General features: G+C 48.5%; 1 protein-coding gene across 1 annotated transcript in view; it reads right to left on the bottom strand.

The window, feature by feature from the left end:
* Positions 1–24,520, bottom strand: part of LOC143923425 (RING finger protein 112-like) — a 57,597-nt gene that overhangs the window by 16,673 nt on the left and 16,404 nt on the right. Inside the window, exons 5-8 of the mRNA XM_077447084.1 lie at positions 3,695–3,799; positions 2,200–2,250; positions 1,719–1,763; positions 672–758 (exon numbers count right to left, since the gene is read on the bottom strand). Coding sequence (XP_077303210.1) covers positions 672–758; positions 1,719–1,763; positions 2,200–2,250; positions 3,695–3,799 — 288 coding nt within the window. The remainder of the gene's footprint in view (positions 1–671; positions 759–1,718; positions 1,764–2,199; positions 2,251–3,694; positions 3,800–24,520) is intronic.

Genomic DNA, 24,520 nt, shown 5'->3' with positions numbered 1-24,520 from the left:
AATAATAATTTGTATTATTATACAGGATTTATATAGCGCCAGCAGTTTATAATATAAAATAAATTTAATATGAAAGTAGGTAAGTGAAACCATAAAACTTTTTTTTTTTTTTTTAAGTTGTGGACAGAATGGAGAGGGATTAGAACCCCTGTCAGTTATGATGCAGACAGCAATAAAAATAGAGACAGCAAAAGAAAATCCCAAATTTTGGGTTGTCACCAGGACAGGAACAGAGGGGAAATCTAGTTCTGGTGACAAACAGGGATTCTCTCACTTTGGAGGGATTTCATCTCACTTCCTGTTGTGGCAGGAAGGGAAGGGATATCTACCCATTAGGGACACAGATGACAAATATAATTATATATATATATATATATATATATATATATATATATATATATATATATATATATATATATATATATATATATATATATATATATATATACATACATACATACATACATACATGGGTTATAACCCTCAAAAATGTCTTTAGTTCTAGGTTAAGATTATTGCAAATGACATAGGGCATTTTCCATGGCTGGAGGAGATGTTTAACCCCTCCCCCCCCTCACAGATTTCTTTACATGCTTAGCAATAGTGAGATATAGACAGAAAGGACAATGACATCTGAGATACAGAGCCATGTACACGGTACGTGTATTTACCTCAATTTCCCGGTTGATATAAAAGCGAGCTGCGTCTCTGCCGCAATTAGTGGAGTCGTGCCAATCCCTGATCAAAATATCCAGATACTAAAAGAGAAAATGTGTTTATTTTCACGGTAATGGGAAACTATATTTTTTTGATTAAATAAATATATATATATATATATATATAAAAAATTATATTATTATATATATATATATATATATATATATATATATATATATATATATATATATATATATATATATATATATATATATATATATATATATATATATATATATTTTTTTTTTTATTATAAATATATAAAAACACACACACACACACACACACAGTATCTCACGTTGTATAATAATGTAGCCAAAGTCATAACGTACTTCTTCAATGCCCAACTATGCATTTTTTTTTTTTTTTTTACTGAGCCCCCAGTCTGTGTGAAAAAGAAAAAGAAAAAAAAAAAAAGGAAGGAAAAAGGAAGGAGAGAGCAGACCAGGTTTGCAATGCCAGCCTTACATCTGTATATGTCCCCTGCAGTACTCACAACTTGCCACAAGATGCCCTCAGTCTTCTGGATTCAATGACACCCTTAGCTGCTCAACCCAAAAGACTAAGGACATACTGTGAGTGCAGGGTGTCATGGTCCTCCCGCCCAGCCCCTGAGATGGCATCATCATGGCATCCTGCACTCACTGTATAATGGGGCAGAGAGTAGCATTGACATTGTAACTGCTCTCTGCATCCCTGAGTACCACCCAGCCCAGTCCGGAGAAGGGGGGAGAAAAGAGGAGAAGAGGCCCTTGTGGCATCAGGTGACCAGTCTAAAGACTTTAGAAAAAGTATGATTAAAAAAAAAAAAACATAATATATCTTGGGGATCTTCAGGGGAAGGAAAAGGGTGTGGTGTGGGGTAGGGTGTGGTGTGGGGTGGGGTGGGGTAGGGTAGGGGGGCCTGGTGGGAAGTGCTGAGGCCGGACCCATTTTGAAGGCACAGTGTATTTTGCTGCAGCAACATCTTTATTGTCAGGAGAATTAGGAGAGACCCTCACCTGTAGCCGCTGGGATCCGTACTCCTCCCCCATGTGCAAATACATCTGCCAAGAGATTGGCGCAGGTTAGAAAATATTACAAAAAGTACTGTAAAGTCAGCTCAGCCAATCATTGTGTCCAGAAATATAAAAATGCAAATGAACTCCGAGTGATCTGTAACAAATCGGGGGAAACTTGATCAGCGTGACAAAGTCTATGATATGTACATCTGATGAGCAGCTGGGAGTTTATCATGGTCATCCTTCCTTATAAGAGACCAAAGCGCCATCTGGTGGAGGAAACCTGGAACCACACTTCACTGTTTTATAACAGATGCCGTGGCATCCGGTCCCTATGAGCTCTACCAGATTTTCAGCTCTATTACCCAACATCATCATCTGGTCCTTCTACCCACTTTGTACAAGGCTGCCAATGGTATGAGTGTCAGGGTGGCAATCTAAAACACGCTGCGAGGTGAAGCAGTCATTGGTAAGCACTCACCTCCATGTAGTCCAACTCCGTCTCCTTCAGGCAGCTGGCCACATTGAAGATCTAAATAGAATACAGATTAAATGGGTTAAATGTAGGATAATGATGAGTCTAATCTCTTATTTATATAAGGATTGTACTATGTCTTGCCCTGCCATGTACACTATATAACCAAAAGTATTGGGACACCTGCCTTTACACGCACATGAAGTTTAATGGCATCCCAGTCTTAGTCCGTAGGGTTCAATATTGAGTTGGCCCCGCCCTTTGCAGCTATAACAGCTTCAATTCTTCTGGGAAGGCCGTCCACAAGGTTTAGATGTGTGTCTATGGGAATGTTTGGCCATTCTTCCAGAAGGGCATTTGTGAGGTCAGACACGTAGAGAAGGCCTGGCTCGTAGTCCCCGTTCACATATGGGGGGGGGGGGGGGGGCGGCTGTGCGAATTGCACCTGAACCGCTGAATGAAATCACACCAAACCGGGCTTTGGAATCGCGCCGCGAGTCTGAAGCTATCGGCTTTAGTATCGAAGCATTTGTCCAATAACGTTAACGGCACAATGTTATAAAGTGCCGCATGCACTTTCCTGCAATCACGGGTTGCAGGATATAAATTTGCACAATTAAACACAGACTGAGCTGACCGGGGAATCGCTGCTGACAGGACATTGTCTTCTCCTGGCAGAGGGGGGAGCTGTTCCCACCAGCAGAAGGCAGTGATTATTGCTAATGGCTATAGCATCCACTAGCGATAATCACAAGTAAATCTAGCTGGTTGGATCTATCAATTGATCAACTTTGTACCTTCAGCCTGCCCACACACGGTTCGAATCTCAGCTGGTTCCTGCTGAATCGGCCAAGATTCAAACCATCTATGGCCGGCCTTATTTCTCATCCCTGTGCACACTGAATCCTGGCATTCAGAAACTCCTCTGCAGCAGTTGGTATGTATGCTGCTCAGTGGAGTTCTGCACTGTAAACACATTTGTAACACATTATATCTGGTTTACTGTCTTCTACTGTTCACATTTAGGCAAAGCTCTGTGTAGCAATAATCGCTGTGTGTTCTCCCAGCTGGGGAAGTCTCCCCCCACCACCAGGAGAACACAATAGCTCCGCGGGAAGGATTCCCCTATCAACATTGTCTGTGTTGATGGGGCAATAGAGCATTTTTCTTTCCTGAAAACCGTGGTTGCAGGACAGAAAATTGCACCATCTATGGCCAGCTTAAGAAGCCACGGGTATTGTCTCAAGTTACTTTTGTTATTATTGCAATTCATTCAAGGTCCAGTGTTGTGACAAGATGCTTTAGCACCCAAGGGGAAAAGGCCAAAGCGAGTTCTGAACTTCTTCAGTAGGTCCTGCCCTTTTTGCATCCCTCTTCCTGCTAAAGCACCAACGACAGCCACCTCTTCTGCCTAGCCCTTGGCCCAGCCCTGACTAGGTCTATTCCACAGCTAACCGTCTGGTTGTAAAAAGAGAATGAAATTGTCACATATTTATCTCACCAGATGGGAGCTGATCAGCATGGACAATGCAGAGAGCTTAATGCAGCTTTCCCGGTCGCCCTCAATATCCAGTGATCCCTCTGTGTCCAGGATGTAGACTGCCACCTGCAAAGAGATACATACAATGAGAGAACACAAAACAGAACCATTTGCAGTCAGATAAAACCACGTCATGGTTTCCAAACTCTAGAAAAGTCATTCTCAGCTAGGGTTCCTCCCGAGATTGCTGGGGTTCCTTGAACTGTGACTAACTGACCTCTGATCTGATGGTGCCAACACAGTTCCCAGCTTGGCAGAGCCATCTGCATGACAGTTATGATATTTTTTAGCTGTCTGGATGGTGGCATTCTGATCACCAATGTAAGGAACATTCTTCCCACTGATCCCCAATGTAAGGAACATTCTTCTCACTGATCACCAATGTAAGGAACATTCTTCTCACTGATCACCAATGTAAGGAACATTCTTCTCACTGATCACCAATGTAAGGAACATTCCTCCCACTGATCACCAATGTAAGGAACATTCTTCTCACTGATCACCAATGTAAGGAACATTCTTCTCACTGATCACCAATGTAAGGAACATTCTTCTCACTGATCACCAATGTAAGGAACATTCTTCCCACTGGCCACCAATGTAAGGAACATTCTTCCCACTGGCCACCAATGTAAGGAACATTCTTCCCACTGGCCACCAATGTAAGGAACATTCTTCCCACTGGCCACCAATGGGAAGGGCATTCTTTCTACTGGCCACCAATGGGAAGGGCATTCTTTCTACTGGCCACCAATGGGAAGGGCATTCTTTCTACTGGCCACCAATGGGAAGGGCATTCTTTCTACTGGCCACCAATGTAAAGGGCATTCTTTCTACTGGCCACCAATGTAAGGAACATTCTTCTCACTGATCACCAATGTAAGGAACATTCTTCCCACTGATCACCAATGTAAGGAACATTCTTCTCACTGATCACCAATGTAAGGAACATTCTTCTCACTGATCACCAATGTAAGGAACATTCTTCCCAATTTTTCTTTATTAAAAGTCTTGCAATCATTAAGCATAAAATCACAATATATAAATATACATAAATATATACATATTTACATAAATTAAAATGAATATAGCAAAACTGCTCTCAAACCAAAAAAAAAAAAAATACTTTACAGCAATAACATAAATCCTATTACGACTCACACCATTACACCAGACATCAAACTTGTGAGGTTAAGAAACAAACCTGTACCCATTATGCATGCAGCCCTTCTTCAAAAAGAAGATACTAACCAAAAAAAGCTAAGGGAGTGAAAGAACCAGAAAAAGAAAAGAGCTCCTCACCCAGAGATGGGCAGTTCACCAAAGGCAGGTCTGATATTCCTCCACGCCCTTATCCAGACTGGCCGAGGCTCCCTGCCCTTCTCAAGACCCCGAATTTTCCCAACCTCACCCAGAATATCGTGCACCACCACCTCAACAGAGAGGACTTTCTTCCGCAGGGTAATCTGGCACCGTGCATTCCATGTGAAGTAACGGACAACTATACTAGCTAAAAACAGTGTATCCAAATCAAAATCCCAGTGAGTCGGGAATGCCCCATACACCCACTCCGCATAACTCATGCGATAGAAAAAGGGGATGCCTAGAGCCCTCCCCACCCTTTTATACACCTCTATGTTAAAGGGACACTGGAGCAAAAAGTGGTCCATAGACTCCACTTTACCAACACACTCCGCTCTAGGACAATCCCGATCATCCACAGGGCGATGCTTCAAGTTCCCTCTCACATAGAGCCTTCCATGGAAGGCGAGCCAGGCTTGATCCCTAAACTTCAAGGGGATTCTTTCTAAATTGATTAAACGCAACCCTTCCCTCATTACAGAGCCTGGGCAATCCCTTAAGGCCAGTGACACACTGAAAGCAGAGCCCAAAATCCTCTTCTCCAGAAGCTTCCTGGGGAGGGACTTGATATCCTCCACTGTCACCTGCCACTGCCGAAGTATTTTCAGACACGGGGCAACATAAGCCGGGAGCTTGCCATGTCGGACTCTCAGACTTTTCACTGGCCCGCCATCTTCCCAGGATCGCAGAAAAGGCCTAAAACAAGATTGAAAAATACCCACCCATCCCGGCGGGTTCTCTGCTAGCATGTTACCAAGATTGTACTTTAAAAACAGCAGAGAAAAGAAAACTATTGGGTTGACCATTCCTAGGCCACCCTCCCGCCTAGACAGGTAAGTTACATTGCGTTTGATCAGGTTCAGCCTACTTCCCCATAACAGTTGGAAAAAGCAGCTGTACACCCTTGCATAGAGAGATACTGGCAAGATACAGACGAAGCTGACATATAAAAAAATTGGGACCAGGTACGTTTTGATCAAGTCAACCCTCTCCCTCAATGAAAGCTTCCATTTCTTCCAACTTGCTACTTTGGCATTGGCACACACCAACCTGCTTTCCCAATTTCGATGACCATAGTCACCAGGACCAAATTTGATGCCCAACACTTTAATTTCCTGCTGGGGCTCTGGGAAGGCATCCGGAAGTTCGAAGCTTTCACCTTCCTCACCCATCCAGAAAACTTCACTCTTTTCATGGTTGACTTTAGAACCAGAAGCCTCCGTGTACTGCTCTATCATAGAGACCACCTCCTGCGCCTCCTCTGTTCCAGAGACAATAACAGACACATCATCGGCATAGGCCACGACCTTCAAAGGTGGCACACCAGCAATGCCCAAAGGCACCCCGCACAAAGATCCACTCTCTAGCCTTCTTATGAAGGGGTCGATTGCGAATACATATAACAGGGGGCTCAGAGGACATCCCTGGCGCACACCAGAGCCAACCTCAAAAGGCCGTCCAACCCAACCATTAACCAGTGGGAAGCTCTCAGCCCCTTTATATAATGTCTTCAGTAGTGATGGACGAACTTCCGACGGGACGTTTCGCGAACGCGAAACGCGAACGGGCACAAACGTTCGCGAAAACGACCGTTCGCCGCGGGCTCCATTGACTTCAATGGGAGGCGAATTTCGCAAACCTTTAGGTCGAATTTGCGGCCACGGGGTAATTATTAGGGGGTAGCACGTAGTCCCACCACCTGGACAATAGCATAATACATGTATGAGGTGAATTTGGGATCGATAACTACAAGCATTTTTTTTTTATTTGGGAAATTGTTCTGACAATTCAGGACTATGGAGCTAATGAAGGCAATGGAGGAGAGGGAAGGTCAGGGACCAGGGTAGGCAAACAAGAGGGTGCTGGAGATACAGAGCACTGACAGCAGCACCGTAATACAGAGCACTGACATCAGCACCGTGACATACAGCGCTGACAGCAGCTCCGTGACATACAGCGCTGACAGCAGCTCCGTGACATACAGCGCTGACAGCAGCTCCGTGACATACAGCGCTGACAGCAGCTCCGTGACATACAGCGCTGACAGCAGCTCCGTGACATACAGCGCTGACAGCAGCACCGTGACATACAGCGCTGACAGCAGCTCCGTGACATACAGCGCTGACAGCAGCTCCGTGACATACAGCGCTGACAGCAGCACCGTGACATACAGCGCTGACAGCAGCTCCGTGACATACAGCGCTGACAGCAGCTCCGTGACATACAGCGCTGACAGCAGCTCCGTGACATACAGCACTGACAGCAGCTCCGTGACATACAGCGCTGACAGCAGCTCCGTGACATACAGCGCTGACAGCAGCACCGTGACATACAGCGCTGACAGCAGCTCCGTGACATACAGCGCTGACAGCAGCTCCGTGACATACAGCGCTGACAGCAGCTCCGTGACATACAGCACTGACAGCAGCTCCGTGACATACAGCGCTGACAGCAGCTCCGTGACATACAGCGCTGACAGCAGCACCGTGACATACAGCGCTGACAGCAGCTCCGTGACATACAGCGCTGACAGCAGCTCCGTGACATACAGCGCTGACAGCAGCTCCGTGACATACAGCGCTGACAGCAGCTCCGTGACATACAGCGCTGACAGCAGCTCCGTGACATACAGCGCTGACAGCAGCTCCGTGACATACAGCGCTGACAGCAGCTCCGTGACATACAGCGCTGACAGCAGCACCGTAAGCAGCCCCAGGAGGAAGTCAGCACAGCACAGGGATGGTGTGATCCCCTCATAATAAGAACCCCCAGGAGGAAGTCAGCACAGCACAGGGATGGTGTGATCCCCTCATAATAAGAACCCCCAGGAGGAAGTCAGCACAGCACAGGGATGGTGTGATCCCCTCATAATAAGAACCCCCAGGAGGAAGTCAGCACAGCACAGGGATGGTGGGAGCCCCTCATAATAAGAACACCCAGGAGGAAGTCAGCACAGCACAGGGATGGTGGGAACCCCTCATAATAAGCAGCCCCAGTAGAAATATGACACCGCTCAACCTCTTCAAAGAGGAGGGTAGGGGCATATAGTACGGTGTGCTTTTTTGGGTCAGGGAAGTGAGCCAAATGAATTAAGAAGGTCTGTGTGCTTGATTCCAAAAATTGTTTATAGACATATACATGGTCTACTGATCACATGTGTTGAATTCCTCCGAGATCCATGCCTCATTCATTTTTAGAAATGTGAGGTAGTTAACACTGTGGTGAGCTAGGCGAGTACGCTTATCGGTCACAATCCCCCCTGCTGCGCTGAACGTCCTTTCGGACAGGACACTGGATGAGGGGCAAGCCAACAGTTCGATTGCAAATTGGGCAAGCTCTGGCCAGAGGTCAAGCCTGCCCACCCAGTAGTCTAGGGGTTCATCACTCCTCAGAGCGTCCACATCGGCCGTTAACCCAATGTAGTCGGACACCTGACGGTCTAGGCGTTCCCTGATGCTGGATCCGGATGACACCTGTCGATGGGTCGGCTGAAAGAATGACCTCATATCCGAAGTCACCAACACATCTTCAAACCGGCCTCTTCTTGCAGGCGCTGTTGGATTGGTACCCGCAAATCCTTCTCTGGGAGTGGGAATTGCTCCTCTGCCAGCGCACGCAAAAGCAGAATGCAGCATTTCTCGAAGCAAGGCCTGGAAGTGCTGCATTCTGACAGCCCTCTGCGACGGCGGTAACATTTCCGCCATTTTGTGTTTGTACCGGGGGTCTAAGTACGTTGCCACCCAGTACTGGTCCTTGACCCTCATGCTTTTTATACGGGGGTCCCTATTAAAACACTGGAGCATGAAGGCCCCCATTTGCACTAAAGTGGAAGCGGTGTGGTGGCCTGGCTCCTGCTCATCATCCAGGATAATGTCGTCCTCTTCATTCTCCTCTCCCCATCCTCGCACAACAGGGATCCCAGAAAGGTTTAAAGCATGCTCTTCTTGCTCCTGCTCATCCGCCCCGGCACCATCCTCCTCTGACTCCTCATCAGACTCCTGTTGTTGACTTGTCTCAGATAGAGTAGCCCCCCCTGGGAATTCATCCAGCATTGCGACTTCCTCATCTTCCCGCTCCTGCTCCTCCACAGCCTGATCAATGACACGATGCAATGCACGCTCCAGAAAGAAGGCATAAGGTACCATGTCACTGATGGCGCCATGGCTGCGACTGACCAGTTTGGTGATCTCCTCAAATGGCCGCAGAAGTCTGCATGTGTCGCGCATGAGCAGCCACTGGCGCGGTGAAAAAAAACCCAGCTCCCCAGAACCGTTTCTTTCGCAGAGTTCATACAGGTAGACGTTAACTGCACGTTTCTGCTGGAGCAGCCTATCAAGCATATAGAAGGTTGAGTTCCATCGCGTCGGGCAATCGCAAATAAGACGTCTGACCGGCAGATGGTGTCGCCGCTGAATGTCAGCAAGGCGAGCCATGGCCGTGTAAGATCTTCTGAAATGGGCCGAGATTTTCCTTGCCTGCCGCAAGATGTCCTGGACCCCAGGGTATTTGACAAGGAATCGCTGCACGACCAAGTTTAAGACGTGTGCCATGCACGGCACGTGCGTGATTTTGCCCTGTTTCAATGCGCTAAGCAGATTGGCACCGTTGTCACACACCACTTTACCAACTGTCAAATTGAGCGGTGTTAGCCACTCATCTGCCTGTGAACGCAAAGCTGAAAGGAGTGCCGGGCCAGTGTGGCTCTTTGCTTCCAGGCACAACAGACGCAGCACGGCATGGCAACGTCTCACCTGGCATGTGGAATAGGTTCTGGGGAGCTTGGGCGGTGCAGTGGAAGAGACGCTAGCAGCGGAAAAGGAGGAGGCAGCTGAGGAGGAGAGGGAGGAGGATGGAGTAGGAGGAGGAGAAGAAGAGTCAGGCCTGCATGCAATCCGTGGCGGTAAAACCAAATCTACACGGGTGCCACGGGTTACATGCTTGACGGCCGTCAGAAGGTTCACCCAGTGGGCAGTAAAACTGATATACCTTCCCTGCCCGTGTTTGCTAGACCACGTGTCTGTGGTCAGATGTATCTTGGCACCGACACTGTGTGCCAGAGATACATTCACTTGCCGCTGAACATGGCCATATAGCTCTGGGATGCCCTTCTCTGAGAAATACTTCCTTCCTGGGACCTTCCATTGTGGTGTTCCAATGGCCACAAATTTGCGAAAGGCCTCCGAGTCCACCAGTTTATATGGCAGTAGTTGGCGGGCTATGAGTTCTGACAAGCCAGCCGCCAACCGTTGGGCAAGAGGGTTATCCGGCGTCATCATTTTTTTACGCTCAAACATTAGGCCCACGGAAGCCTGCCTTTTTGCAGAAAAATGTGAGCTTGGCGTGATGGAAGGTGGAGTGGAGGACAATTGTGAGGAGAGAGGAGAAGGAGAAGTAGAAGACGAGGCTGGACGGTGAGAGCCTGCAGTGTGGCTTTGTGTGTTCCGTTGCTCCCACTGGGCTCGGTGATGGCTGCTCATGTGCCTTCTTAAGGCGGTCGTCCCTAGGTGAGTATTGGGCTTACCGCGACTAACGCGTTGACTGCAAAGATTGCAGATGGCAACGCTATTGTCAGCAGCGGACACGTTAAAAAAAGCCCACACTGCGGAGCCATGTGCCGGTGTCCTGGGAGCGCCAGATGTGACCGTACATGGTCGATGACTCGCTCCTGATACATTTGCAGTCTGCTTTGTCCCTGCTGTGCAATGTAAGTCATTGCTGCTTCTCCTCCCTATCTGCTGGTCCATATCTCCCTCTGAACTCCCCTCCTCTTCCTCTCTTGTGGGCACCCACGTGACATCACTAGACACGTCATCATCAACGTCACCTTCCCCACCGCTATAAGTAGAGTAGGCAGCAACACCGGGGACCAACCTCCTCCTTGGGCTGATCTGGGTACTGGCGTCAGACTGCTGAGTAGCGCTTGTTGCTACCTCCTCTTCCTGATCCAATACCAAGAGTGGCTGCGCATCAGAAATGTCCTCTTGATATGGATCGGAAAATAATTCCAGTGACTCAAGCGGAAGGTATGTGGTGGTGGTGGTGGTGGTCGTGTTGTTGGTGGTAGTGTCTTTGGGGGTGCACATAGCAGAGAGTGAAGAAGAGGGTGCAGATCGAGAGGATGAGGAGGGTGCAGAAGAATAAGGCTGAGTGAGCCACTCAACCAAGTCTGGTGCGTCCTTTAAAGTAATTGAACGCACCTTCTGCAACTTCCCACTTTGGCTCAAGGCTGTTGCTCCTGCCCTACCCCTACCACCCCTGCGGAAGGGCCTGCCTCTTCCTCTGCCTGTCATTTTTTAAATCACCCTGTGACAAAACTCTTAGTCCCTATACCGCTGAAGGACTGCTGCAGTATAGGGCAGCGGTCAGCAGTAGTGCACGTCAACCCTATGTATTGTGGACCGATAGCGGTCCTTACAGAACAGCAGACTGTACTGCACTCAGGCCTATGTACCGTAGCACCCTATACCAAGTTACCAGTCCTTATAAGAACTTTTGTGGACCAAGCAGGTTGTGTGTTAGTGATTAGCAGACTGTACGTCAGTCCCTATACCAATGAAGGACTGCTGCAGTATAGGGCAGCGGTCAGCAGTGGTGCACGTCAACCCTATCTATTGTGGACCGATAGCGGTCCTTACAGAACAGCAGACTGTACCGCACTCAAGCCTATGTACCGTAGCACCCTATACCAAGTTACCAGTCCTTATAAGAACTTTTGTGGACCAAGCAGGTTGTGTATTAGTGTTTAGCAGACTGTACGTCAGTCCCTATACCGCTGAAGGACTGCTGCAGTATAGGGCAGCGGTCAGCAGTAGTGCACGGCAACCCTATGTATTGTGGACCGATAGCGGTCCTTACAGAACAGCAGACTGTAACGCACTCAGGCCTATGTACCGTAGCACCCTATACCAAGTTACCAGTCCTTATAAGAACTTTTGTGGACCAAGCAGGTTGTGTGTTAGTGATTAGCAGACTGTACGTCAGTCCCTATACCAATGAAGGACTGCTGCAGTATAGGGCAGCGGTCAGCAGTAGTGCACGGCAACCCTATGTATTGTGGACCGATAGCGGTCCTTACAGAACAGCAGACTGTACTGCACTCAGGCCTATGTACCGTAGCACCCTATACCAAGTTACCAGTCCTTATAAGAACTTTTGTGGAACAAGCAGGTTGTGTGTTAGTGATTAGCAGACTGTACGTCAGTCCCTATACCGCTGAAGGACTGCTGCAGTATAGGTGAGCGGTCAGCAGTGGTGCACGTCAACCCTATCTATTGTGGACCGATAGCGGTCCTTACAGAACAGCAGACTGTAACGCACTCAGGCCTATGTACCGTAGCACCCTATACCAAGTTACCAGTCCTTATAAGAACTTTTGTGGACCAAGCAGGTTGTGTGTTAGTGATTAGCAGACTGTACGTCAGTCCCTATACCAATGAAGGACTGCTGCAGTATAGGGCAGCGGTCAGCAGTAGTGCACGGCAACCCTATGTATTGTGGACCGATAGCGGTCCTTACAGAACAGCAGACTGTACTGCACTCAGGCCTATGTACCGTAGCACCCTATACCAAGTTACCAGTCCTTATAAGAACTTTTGTGGAACAAGCAGGTTGTGTGTTAGTGATTAGCAGACTGTACGTCAGTCCCTATACCGCTGAAGGACTGCTGCAGTATAGGTGAGCGGTCAGCAGTGGTGCACGTCAACCCTATCTATTGTGGACCGATAGCGGTCCTTACAGAACAGCAGACTGTAACGCACTCAGGCCTATGTACCGTAGCACCCTATACCAAGTTACCAGTCCTTATAAGAACTTTTGTGGACCAAGCAGGTTGTGTGTTAGTGATTAGCAGACTGTACGTCAGTCCCTATACCAATGAAGGACTGCTGCAGTATAGGGCAGCGGTCAGCAGTAGTGCACGGCAACCCTATGTATTGTGGACCGATAGCGGTCCTTACAGAACAGCAGACTGTAACGCACTCAGGCCTATGTACCGTAGCACCCTATACCAAGTTACCAGTCCTTATAAGAACTTTTGTGGACCAAGCAGGTTGTGTGTTAGTGATTAGCAGACTGTACGTCAGTCCCTATACCAATGAAGGACTGCTGCAGTATAGGGCAGCGGTCAGCAGTAGTGCACGGCAACCCTATGTATTGTGGACCGATAGCGGTCCTTACAGAACAGCAGACTGTACTGCACTCAGGCCTATGTACCGTAGCACCCTATACCAAGTTACCAGTCCTTATAAGAACTTTTGTGGACCAAGCAGGTTGTGTGTTAGTGATTAGCAGACTGTACGTCAGTCCCTATACCAATGAAGGACTGCTGCAGTATAGGGCAGCGGTCAGCAGTAGTGCACGGCAACCCTATGTATTGTGGACCGATAGCGGTCCTTACAGAACAGCAGACTGTAACGCACTCAGGCCTATGTACCGTAGCACCCTATACCAAGTTACCAGTCCTTATAAGAACTTTTGTGGACCAAGCAGGTTGTGTGTTAGTGATTAGCAGACTGTACGTCAGTCCCTATACCAATGAAGGACTGCTGCAGTATAGGGCAGCGGTCAGCAGTAGTGCACGGCAACCCTATGTATTGTGGACCGATAGCGGTCCTTACAGAACAGCAGACTGTAACGCACTCAGGCCTATGTACCGTAGCACCCTATACCAAGTTACCAGTCCTTATAAGAACTTTTGTGGACCAAGCAGGTTGTGTGTTAGTGATTAGCAGACTGTACGTCAGTCCCTATACCGCTGAAGGACTGCTGCAGTATAGGGCAGCGGTCAGCAGTAGTGCACGGCAACCCTATGTATTGTGGACCGATAGCGGTCCTTACAGAACAGCAGACTGTAACGCACTCAGGCCTATGTACCGTAGCACCCTATACCAAGTTACCAGTCCTTATAAGAACTTTTGTGGACCAAGCAGGTTGTGTGTTAGTGATTAGCAGACTGTACGTCAGTCCCTATACCAATGAAGGACTGCTGCAGTATAGGGCAGCGGTCAGCAGTAGTGCACGGCAACCCTATGTATTGTGGACCGATAGCGGTCCTTACAGAACAGCAGACTGTAACGCACTCAGGCCTATGTACCGTAGCACCCTATACCAAGTTACCAGTCCTTATAAGAACTTTTGTGGACCAAGCAGGTTGTGTGTTAGTGATTAGCAGACTGTACGTCAGTCCCTATACCAATGAAGGACTGCTGCAGTATAGGGCAGCGGTCAGCAGTAGTGCACGGCAACCCTATGTATTGTGGACCGATAGCGGTCCTTACAGAACAGCAGACTGTAACGCACTCAGGCCTATGTACCGTAGCACCCTATACCAAGTTACCAGTCCTTATAAGAACTTTTGTGGACCAAGCAGGTTGTGTGTTAGTGATTAGCAGACTGTACGTCAGTCCCTATACCAATGAAGGACTGCTGCAGTATAGGGCAGCGGTCAGCAGTAGTGCACGGCAACCCTATGTATTGTGGACCGATAGCGGTCCTTACAGAACAGCAGACTGTACTGCACTCAGGCCTATGTACCGTAGCACCCTATACCAAGTTACCAGTCCTTATAAGAACTTTTGTGGACCAAGCAGGTTGTGTGTTAGTGATTAGCAGACTGTACGTCAGTCCCTATACCAATGAAGGACTGCTGCAGTATAGGGCAGCGGTCAGCAGTAGTGCACGGCAACCCTATGTATTGTGGACCGATAGCGGTCCTTACAGAACAGCAGACTGTAACGCACTCAGGCCTATGTACCGTAGCACCCTATACCAAGTTACCAGTCCTTATAAGAACTTTTGTGGACCAAGCAGGTTGTGTGTTAGTGATTAGCAGACTGTACGTCAGTCCCTATACCAATGAAGGACTGCTGCAGTATAGGGCAGCGGTCAGCAGTAGTGCACGGCAACCCTATGTATTGTGGACCGATAGCGGTCCTTACAGAACAGCAGACTGTACTGCACTCAGGCCTATGTACCGTAGCACCCTATACCAAGTTACCAGTCCTTATAAGAACTTTTGTGGAACAAGCAGGTTGTGTGTTAGTGATTAGCAGACTGTACGTCAGTCCCTATACCGCTGAAGGACTGCTGCAGTATAGGTGAGCGGTCAGCAGTGGTGCACGTCAACCCTATCTATTGTGGACCGATAGCGGTCCTTACAGAACAGCAGACTGTAACGCACTCAGGCCTATGTACCGTAGCACCCTATACCAAGTTACCAGTCCTTATAAGAACTTTTGTGGACCAAGCAGGTTGTGTGTTAGTGATTAGCAGACTGTACGTCAGTCCCTATACCAATGAAGGACTGCTGCAGTATAGGGCAGCGGTCAGCAGTAGTGCACGGCAACCCTATGTATTGTGGACCGATAGCGGTCCTTACAGAACAGCAGACTGTAACGCACTCAGGCCTATGTACCGTAGCACCCTATACCAAGTTACCAGTCCTTATAAGAACTTTTGTGGACCAAGCAGGTTGTGTGTTAGTGATTAGCAGACTGTACGTCAGTCCCTATACCAATGAAGGACTGCTGCAGTATAGGGCAGCGGTCAGCAGTAGTGCACGGCAACCCTATGTATTGTGGACCGATAGCGGTCCTTACAGAACAGCAGACTGTAACGCACTCAGGCCTATGTACCGTAGCACCCTATACCAAGTTACCAGTCCTTATAAGAACTTTTGTGGACCAAGCAGGTTGTGTGTTAGTGATTAGCAGACTGTACGTCAGTCCCTATACCAATGAAGGACTGCTGCAGTATAGGGCAGCGGTCAGCAGTAGTGCACGGCAACCCTATGTATTGTGGACCGATAGCGGTCCTTACAGAACAGCAGACTGTACTGCACTCAGGCCTATGTACCGTAGCACCCTATACCAAGTTACCAGTCCTTATAAGAACTTTTGTGGACCAAGCAGGTTGTGTGTTAGTGATTAGCAGACTGTACGTCAGTCCCTATACCAATGAAGGACTGCTGCAGTATAGGGCAGCGGTCAGCAGTAGTGCACGGCAACCCTATGTATTGTGGACCGATAGCGGTCCTTACAGAACAGCAGACTGTAACGCACTCAGGCCTATGTACCGTAGCACCCTATACCAAGTTACCAGTCCTTATAAGAACTTTTGTGGACCAAGCAGGTTGTGTGTTAGTGATTAGCAGACTGTACGTCAGTCCCTATACCAATGAAGGACTGCTGCAGTATAGGGCAGCGGTCAGCAGTAGTGCACGGCAACCCTATGTATTGTGGACCGATAGCGGTCCTTACAGAACAGCAGACTGTAACGCACTCAGGCCTATGTACCGTAGCACCCTATACCAAGTTACCAGTCCTTATAAGAACTTTTGTGGACCAAGCAGGTTGTGTGTTAGTGATTAGCAGACTGTACGTCAGTCCCTATACCGCTGAAGGACTGCTGCAGTATAGGGCAGCGGTCAGCAGTAGTGCACGGCAACCCTATGTATTGTGGACCGATAGCGGTCCTTACAGAACAGCAGACTGTAACGCACTCAGGCCTATGTACCGTAGCACCCTATACCAAGTTACCAGTCCTTATAAGAACTTTTGTGGACCAAGCAGGTTGTGTGTTAGTGATTAGCAGACTGTACGTCAGTCCCTATACCAATGAAGGACTGCTGCAGTATAGGGCAGCGGTCAGCAGTAGTGCACGGCAACCCTATGTATTGTGGACCGATAGCGGTCCTTACAGAACAGCAGACTGTAACGCACTCAGGCCTATGTACCGTAGCACCCTATACCAAGTTACCAGTCCTTATAAGAACTTTTGTGGACCAAGCAGGTTGTGTGTTAGTGATTAGCAGACTGTACGTCAGTCCCTATACCAATGAAGGACTGCTGCAGTATAGGGCAGCGGTCAGCAGTAGTGCACGGCAACCCTATGTATTGTGGACCGATAGCGGTCCTTACAGAACAGCAGACTGTAACGCACTCAGGCCTATGTACCGTAGCACCCTATACCAAGTTACCAGTCCTTATAAGAACTTTTGTGGACCAAGCAGGTTGTGTGTTAGTGATTAGCAGACTGTACGTCAGTCCCTATACCAATGAAGGACTGCTGCAGTATAGGGCAGCGGTCAGCAGTAGTGCACGGCAACCCTATGTATTGTGGACCGATAGCGGTCCTTACAGAACAGCAGACTGTACTGCACTCAGGCCTATGTACCGTAGCACCCTATACCAAGTTACCAGTCCTTATAAGAACTTTTGTGGACCAAGCAGGTTGTGTGTTAGTGATTAGCAGACTGTACGTCAGTCCCTATACCAATGAAGGACTGCTGCAGTATAGGGCAGCGGTCAGCAGTAGTGCACGGCAACCCTATGTATTGTGGACCGATAGCGGTCCTTACAGAACAGCAGACTGTAACGCACTCAGGCCTATGTACCGTAGCACCCTATACCAAGTTACCAGTCCTTATAAGAACTTTTGTGGACCAAGCAGGTTGTGTGTTAGTGATTAGCAGACTGTACGTCAGTCCCTATACCAATGAAGGACTGCTGCAGTATAGGGCAGCGGTCAGCAGTAGTGCACGGCAACCCTATGTATTGTGGACCGATAGCGGTCCTTACAGAACAGCAGACTGTACTGCACTCAGGCCTATGTACCGTAGCACCCTATACCAAGTTACCAGTCCTTATAAGAACTTTTGTGGACCAAGCAGGTTGTGTGTTAGTGATTAGCAGACTGTACGTCAGTCCCTATACCAATGAAGGACTGCTGCAGTATAGGGCAGCGGTCAGCAGTAGTGCACGGCAACCCTATGTATTGTGGACCGATAGCGGTCCTTACAGAACAGCAGACTGTAACGCACTCAGGCCTATGTACCGTAGCACCCTATACCAAGTTACCAGTCCTTATAAGAACTTTTGTGGAACAAGCAGGTTGTGTGTTAGTGATTAGCAGACTGTACGTCAGTCCCTATACTGCTGAAGGACTGCTGCAGTATAGGTGAGCGGTCAGCAGTGGTGCACGTCAACCCTATCTATTGTGGACCGATAGTGGTCCTTACAGAACAGCAGACTGTACCGCACTCAAGCCTATGTACCGTAGCACCCTATACCAAGTTACCAGTCCTTATAAGAACTTTTGTGGACCAAGCAGGTTGTGTATTAGTGTTTAGCAGACTGTACGTCAGTCCCTATACCGCTGAAGGACTGCTGCAGTATAGGGCAGCGGTCAGCAGTAGTGCACGGCAACCCTATGTATTGTGGACCGATAGCGGTCCTTACAGAACAGCAGACTGTAACGCACTCAGGCCTATGTACCGTAGCACCCTATACCAAGTTACCAGTCCTTATAAGAACTTTTGTGGACCAAGCAGGTTGTGTGTTAGTGATTAGCAGACTGTACGTCAGTCCCTATACCAATGAAGGACTGCTGCAGTATAGGGCAGCGGTCAGCAGTAGTGCACGGCAACCCTATGTATTGTGGACCGATAGCGGTCCTTACAGAACAGCAGACTGTAACGCACTCAGGCCTATGTACCGTAGCACCCTATACCAAGTTACCAGTCCTTATAAGAACTTTTGTGGACCAAGCAGGTTGTGTGTTAGTGATTAGCAGACTGTACGTCAGTCCCTATACCAATGAAGGACTGCTGCAGTATAGGGCAGCGGTCAGCAGTAGTGCACGGCAACCCTATGTATTGTGGACCGATAGCGGTCCTTACAGAACAGCAGACTGTACTGCACTCAGGCCTATGTACCGTAGCACCCTATACCAAGTTACCAGTCCTTATAAGAACTTTTGTGGACCAAGCAGGTTGTGTATTAGTGTTTAGCAGACTGTGCGTCAGTCCCTATACCGCTGAAGGACTGCTGCAGTATAGGGCAGCGGTCAGCAGTAGTGCACGGCAACCCTATGTATTGTGGACCGATAGCGGTCCTTACAGAACAGCAGACTGTACCGCACCCAAGCCTATGTACCGTAGCACCCTAGACAGACCAAGTTACCAGTCCTGATAAAGAGCTTTGTGGAACAAGTGAGTTGTGAATGATTAGCAGACTGCAGCAGAAGGGCAGCAGTCAAGTATAATATTCTTTCTATATTTGGAAGAAAGAATATTATACGTGTACAAGCCTATTACCGTACCACTGATACCAGTCCTGAAAAGAACCTTTGTGGAACTAATAGTAACAGCAAGTCTTTAAAATTATCCTCACTGCCTGACACACTGCTTCCTGCCTGTCCCTATACAAATTGGCAAAAAAGAGTAGGCTGGAACGATTAGCTGGAACAGCTCTTTTGTGGACCTGATAGTAACAGCTAATGATGATGATGATGATGATGATGAAGAAAGACTAATCTGGCTGAGCTGTCCCTAAAATAGCAGCATACAGCGCTCTGTCCCTTTATCTAAACTGACAAAAGAAACTCAGGCTGCTGACCTAACACCTATACCAGTCCTGAAAAGAACTTTTGTGTACCAAATAGCTAGCGTTTTCTCTGTCCCTACTCCACACAGGATCCTTTCCCTACAGTGACAGAAGAAAGAATGTAAAATGGCCACCGGATCGGGTGTATTTATAGGTTAGGGGGAATGTCCAAGTGTCCATGAGCTGTCATGTCTCAATTGGTTGTCCTGTAACACATGATAAACGTGTCACGAAAGGTTAAAGTTCTTGTATACATTAAACACGTAAGTCCGCCGGGGCGAACGACGGAAAAAGGCGTTCGAACCCGCGGACGGCGAAAGTCGGAAATTCGCCGCGAAACGACCGCCGGGCGAACCGTTCGGCCATCACTAGTCTTCAGCCAATCTATAAACCTCCCCTGCAGGCCGTATCTACCAAGTAGCAAATACAGGTACTCGTGATTGACTCTATCAAAAGCCTTCGCCTGATCCAATGCCAGCAAGTACTTTCTCCATCCAGCAGCCCTGCATCGTTCCAAAGCCTCCCGGACAGCTAAAACCGCTGAAAAGGTACTTCTACCCTGGACCGAGCAGTGCTGATGACTGGACAACAAATCGCCTGCCACTGACGACAAGCGCCAAAAAAGAATCTTCGCCAAGATCTTTCTATCAACATTGAGAAGACTGATGGGGCGCCAGTTCTCAATCATTGAGGGGTCTTTACCTTTTGACAGAAGAATCACAGCGGATTGCCTCATGGAGGGAGGGAGCGAACCCTCTTCTAGACAGCTGTTATAAACCTCCGCTAAAAAGGGAGCCAGAATGGACTTAAAACACTTGTAGAATTCAGCTGTCAACCCATCTGGCCCAGGCGATTTTTTGGTAGCCAGCTTCTCTATAGCATGGACTACCTCATCCACTGAAATTGGTTCTGTCAAATCCATCAAAGGCAATGTACCATTTCCCAATCCTGGAGTAGAATCCAGAAAGCTTTCCATCTTGTCCCGACAAAGGTCCTTTCTTCCCAGAAGGTCTGCATAATATGATCTGAAGATCTCCAGGATCCCTGATCTGGACTTCACCAGGGAACCCGTACTATCCCTCAGGCCTATGACCGTCTTAACTGCTATGCCTTGCTTACAGTTCTGGTAAGGATCAGGCGAGTGATATTTTCCATAATCCCTCTCCAGAACCAAGGAGGCATGCCGGTCGTATTGACACTTTCTAAGAAGAAACTTCACCTCAGAGATCTCCCCTGGATCTCCTCTATACGAGACAAGACGATCAAGCTTCCTCCGCAAATGCTGGTAGGCAATGTACATACCAAGCTGCTTCTTCTTACTTATGGCCTTGAAAAGTCCAATCGCCCTTTGTTTCACAAGCTCCCACCACTCTGACTTAGTGCTGCAAAAGTCCAGAATAGAAACCTGTGCCTGAAAAAAATCCTCAAAGGATTGTCTTACCTCTACGTCTTCCAGGAGAGCCGAATTCAGTTTCCAGGTACCCCTTCCCCTGGGTGGAGTGTCCGAGGCATTCAGAGTCACAGACAGCATACAGTGGTCAGAGAACTCCACCGCCCTCAACTCAGGAGCCGAGAAAGCAGAGTTCTCCTTTAAAAAAAACCTATCTATCCTACTCTGACTATTCCCTCTCTGAAATGTGAATCCCGTGCTGCCAGGGCAGTGCTTAATATGCACATCTACCAGGCCTGCTTGTCTCACCATATCTCTAAGAAAAACGCTATCGTACGCCAGCCTGTCTATGGAGCCTCTCCTGTCTTCAAGCCTAATTATGGTGTTAAAATCACCTCCAAAGACAACCTGCTGGGACGTAAAAAGGAAGGGCTTGATCTCTGTGAGGAGGCATTTCCTGCCCCATCTTGACTGCGGTCCATAGATATTAATCAAACGCAGATCCTGCCCCCTAACAGAGACGTCCAAGACCATGCATCTCCCAATCTCTACCTCAATTACCCGCCGGCACGTTACCATATCGGTTTTAAAAAGGACCGCAACTCCGCTGCAGGGCTCAGCCGCAAGAGACCAAAAGGAGGGACCGCATCTCCACTCCCTTTTTGCTAGATGGACATCGGCCAAAGTATTGAGCCAGGTCTCTTGCAAAAATAAAATCTCAGCATCAAACTCGCTGAGCAAAAATAAGGCAATATCACGAGCTCTTGCAGATTTCATGCTGGCGACATTAATGGTCGCCACCTTTATCGGAGTGGGAACTGCCATCAGGATGATTGGGGTAGTCGTTTCTTAACCTTTGCCACACTCTCATCACCAGAAACAGCTCTCTTCAAACTATGTGATTCCCCCTCATCCATGGATGATAAAGAAAAAGATACATCAGACATCCCATCACCTGACAAAACTGAGAAGGTGTTGCCAAGAGGAACCCCTCCTGGGTCCGACTCTGAGGAAGAAATAACTACTTTATTTGTCTTCCTCTTCTTCTTTTTCTTCCTCCTAAATTTCTCCCACCCCTCATCATCCGAATCCCCCTCAACAGAGGGTGAGACATGGGATATGGACACCCTTCCATCAGCCCCACCCCCATCCAGCACCCCCACATTCCCCTGACCACGTTTGCGCTGCCGAGGGACAGGGACTGGAGGCTGAGAAGAAAGATCCGCTAAACCTGCCCCCCCAGCAGCTTCCGCTAGTCTGGAGGACCTACGTACAGCAGAACCAGGGACCACCACATGGGGGACAGACTCAGGGACCACCACATGGGGGACAGACTTAGGGACCACATCACTAGAGGGAACAGAATCTGAAACAGATGGAACAGACACAGGAGGGACAGACTCAGGGACCACATTACCAGGGGAAACAAAATCCGAAGCGACAGATGGAACAGACACAGGAGGGACAACAACAGTTTCAGCGGCCCCATCCTCCTTATCCAGCCTCTGCAGCTCAGCCTCCAATCCTGGCAGGTTATGTAAAGCCTCCGGGCACTGGCTATAAGGATGACCGAGCCTCTGGCACAAATTGCACCGAATTTGGGTACAATCCCTAGCCTAATGGCCCAGATCCTGACATAGCGAACATTTCTTACGGGTGCAGGTAGAGGCAAAATGACCTTTTTCACCACATTTATTGCAGACTTTGGGCTGACCCTGGTAGAATATAGTCAGCCGATCTCTCCCCAGAAAGGCTGAACAGGGAAGGTGTTGAACTACATTGCCCAGCACCCCCAGTTTTAGTGACACTGTCCAGGCCCCTGTCCATATCCCATGTTCATCCAGGACCTTCCGCAGTGGAGTGAGGACCTCACCATATCGGCGTAGCCATACTATCAAATCAGCCTCTGGTATGGATTCGTTACGCACCAGGATGGTCACAGATTTTATCAGAGGCTGCCTGGAAATCACCTTTGGCACCAAACCACTCCACTGCGGAAGGCCCTGGCACCTCCTATGTCGCTCCCAAAATAAATCCAACCCCTCAGGTTTTACAAAAGATAAATCAAATTCATAACTCCCCACTGGGCAAATCAAAGCAAAAATATCCGAAACTTTAAACCCCATTTCCAAAACCAACTCAGCCACCCTCCCCCTCACTGGTGGGGTCCCCTCCCCCTCCCACTTGAACTGAACCACATTCCTCCTCCTGTACCCACCACCAAACCCCGCCAAATTGTGACCACCAATATTTACAACATTCCCCCCACCCTCCTTGGTGCGACTCCCCAAAACTGACGCATAACTCCCCATATTCCTCCCAGCAGAAGAGACATTTGTGTGTTTTGAACTGTCTGAGACATCTCTAGCAGATATCGATTGTACAGATTTGGTCTGTACAATCGATGAGTCTTTCCTCTGAGCAGAGAGAGAAACGTCATTTTTATTTTTCCCAGCAGTATTAACCCCTCCACCATCACCACCACCACCCACCACATTCATTGTTTTATCATGACTGTCATTGCTAATACTTGCTGGTATATTCACATGTCCTGCAGTCTTCCCAGCAGTGTCAGTTCCCACTGCTGTGCTGGTGGAATCTTCAGCTGGCCTGTTCTCTTCCATCAGGACAGGACTTTCTGCAGAGGACAGTGCAGGCTGGACTGACACATCCATGGCTTCCATTGCACATGGTGCAGTATTCTGATCCCCTCCCCCACCAGCATCAATCAGCTCTGCTGGAACACAGAGAGGCTCAGGTGAAGCAATCACATTGCAGGTGTCAGACACAGTGTGTGAAACACACGCAGCAAACATGGTAGTGGGACTACAGGTCTCAGCACATGCAGGTGCAGCAACATCCATGTTCAGGGGGTTTGGTGCAGGTTCATCCTCATTCCCTGGCTGATTTTTCTGCACATCCTCCGGGACCTCTGATGGCTCATCAGAAATGGGAAACTTGTCTCCTCTCAGGGGGGATTCCATCCACTGGATGAAGGTCAGGGTTCCATGCTCACTCTCAACCCCCTGGCTGGTTGCCGCCGGCGATTCCAAGGCCTTACATGGGGGGAGAGGAGCAGAGGCAGATGGACCCGGGTCATCCATATGCTGAGGCTGATCCACTGAACATGCTGAGGACTGGCTGACAAATCTCCTCTCATTCTCAAATTTTTCTTTAAATGCTCCACTTTTTTCTTTTAGTTTTTCCAACAATAAAGTTTGCTGCTTTACTTTTTCCTCCAATTCCTGTAGCTCAGGCTTCATGGCGGTGCGATTTTTACTCCAGGCCTGGAAATATTTGGCTTTGAAGCTTTTAAGCTCCGCTCTTAAAACTTTAAGTTTCTCCTCCGCTCTCCCAATCGCCTTAAAGCGATTAACAACCTTAAGGCTGAAGACACTGGCATCCATACCAGGGCCCGGACCCACAGACAGATCCTCCACCTCCTCCTCACTGGGCCCCGTGTCATCAGGGGGATCCATCTCAGGGCCTCCCCCAGGATCAGGCATTATTCCTGGGCCAAGCTAGCAGGCAAGGCCCAGGCTTGAAAAATGGGTGGTTCTCACAGAGAGCTCTTTGGGTGTGTCCTCCTCCTCCTTCCCACTGACCACCAATGTAAGGAACATTCTTCCCACTGATCACCAATGTAAGGAACAT

Source organism: Lithobates pipiens, unplaced genomic scaffold (genome assembly GCF_037356315.1).
Source record: "Lithobates pipiens isolate NorthernLeopardFrog02 unplaced genomic scaffold, aLitPip1_a1.2 Scaffold_22, whole genome shotgun sequence".
NCBI classification, from domain to species: Eukaryota; Metazoa; Chordata; class Amphibia; order Anura; family Ranidae; genus Lithobates; species Lithobates pipiens.
The sequence above is the reverse complement of the archived record's forward strand: the minus strand, read 5'-3'. Positions and strand labels throughout refer to the sequence as shown.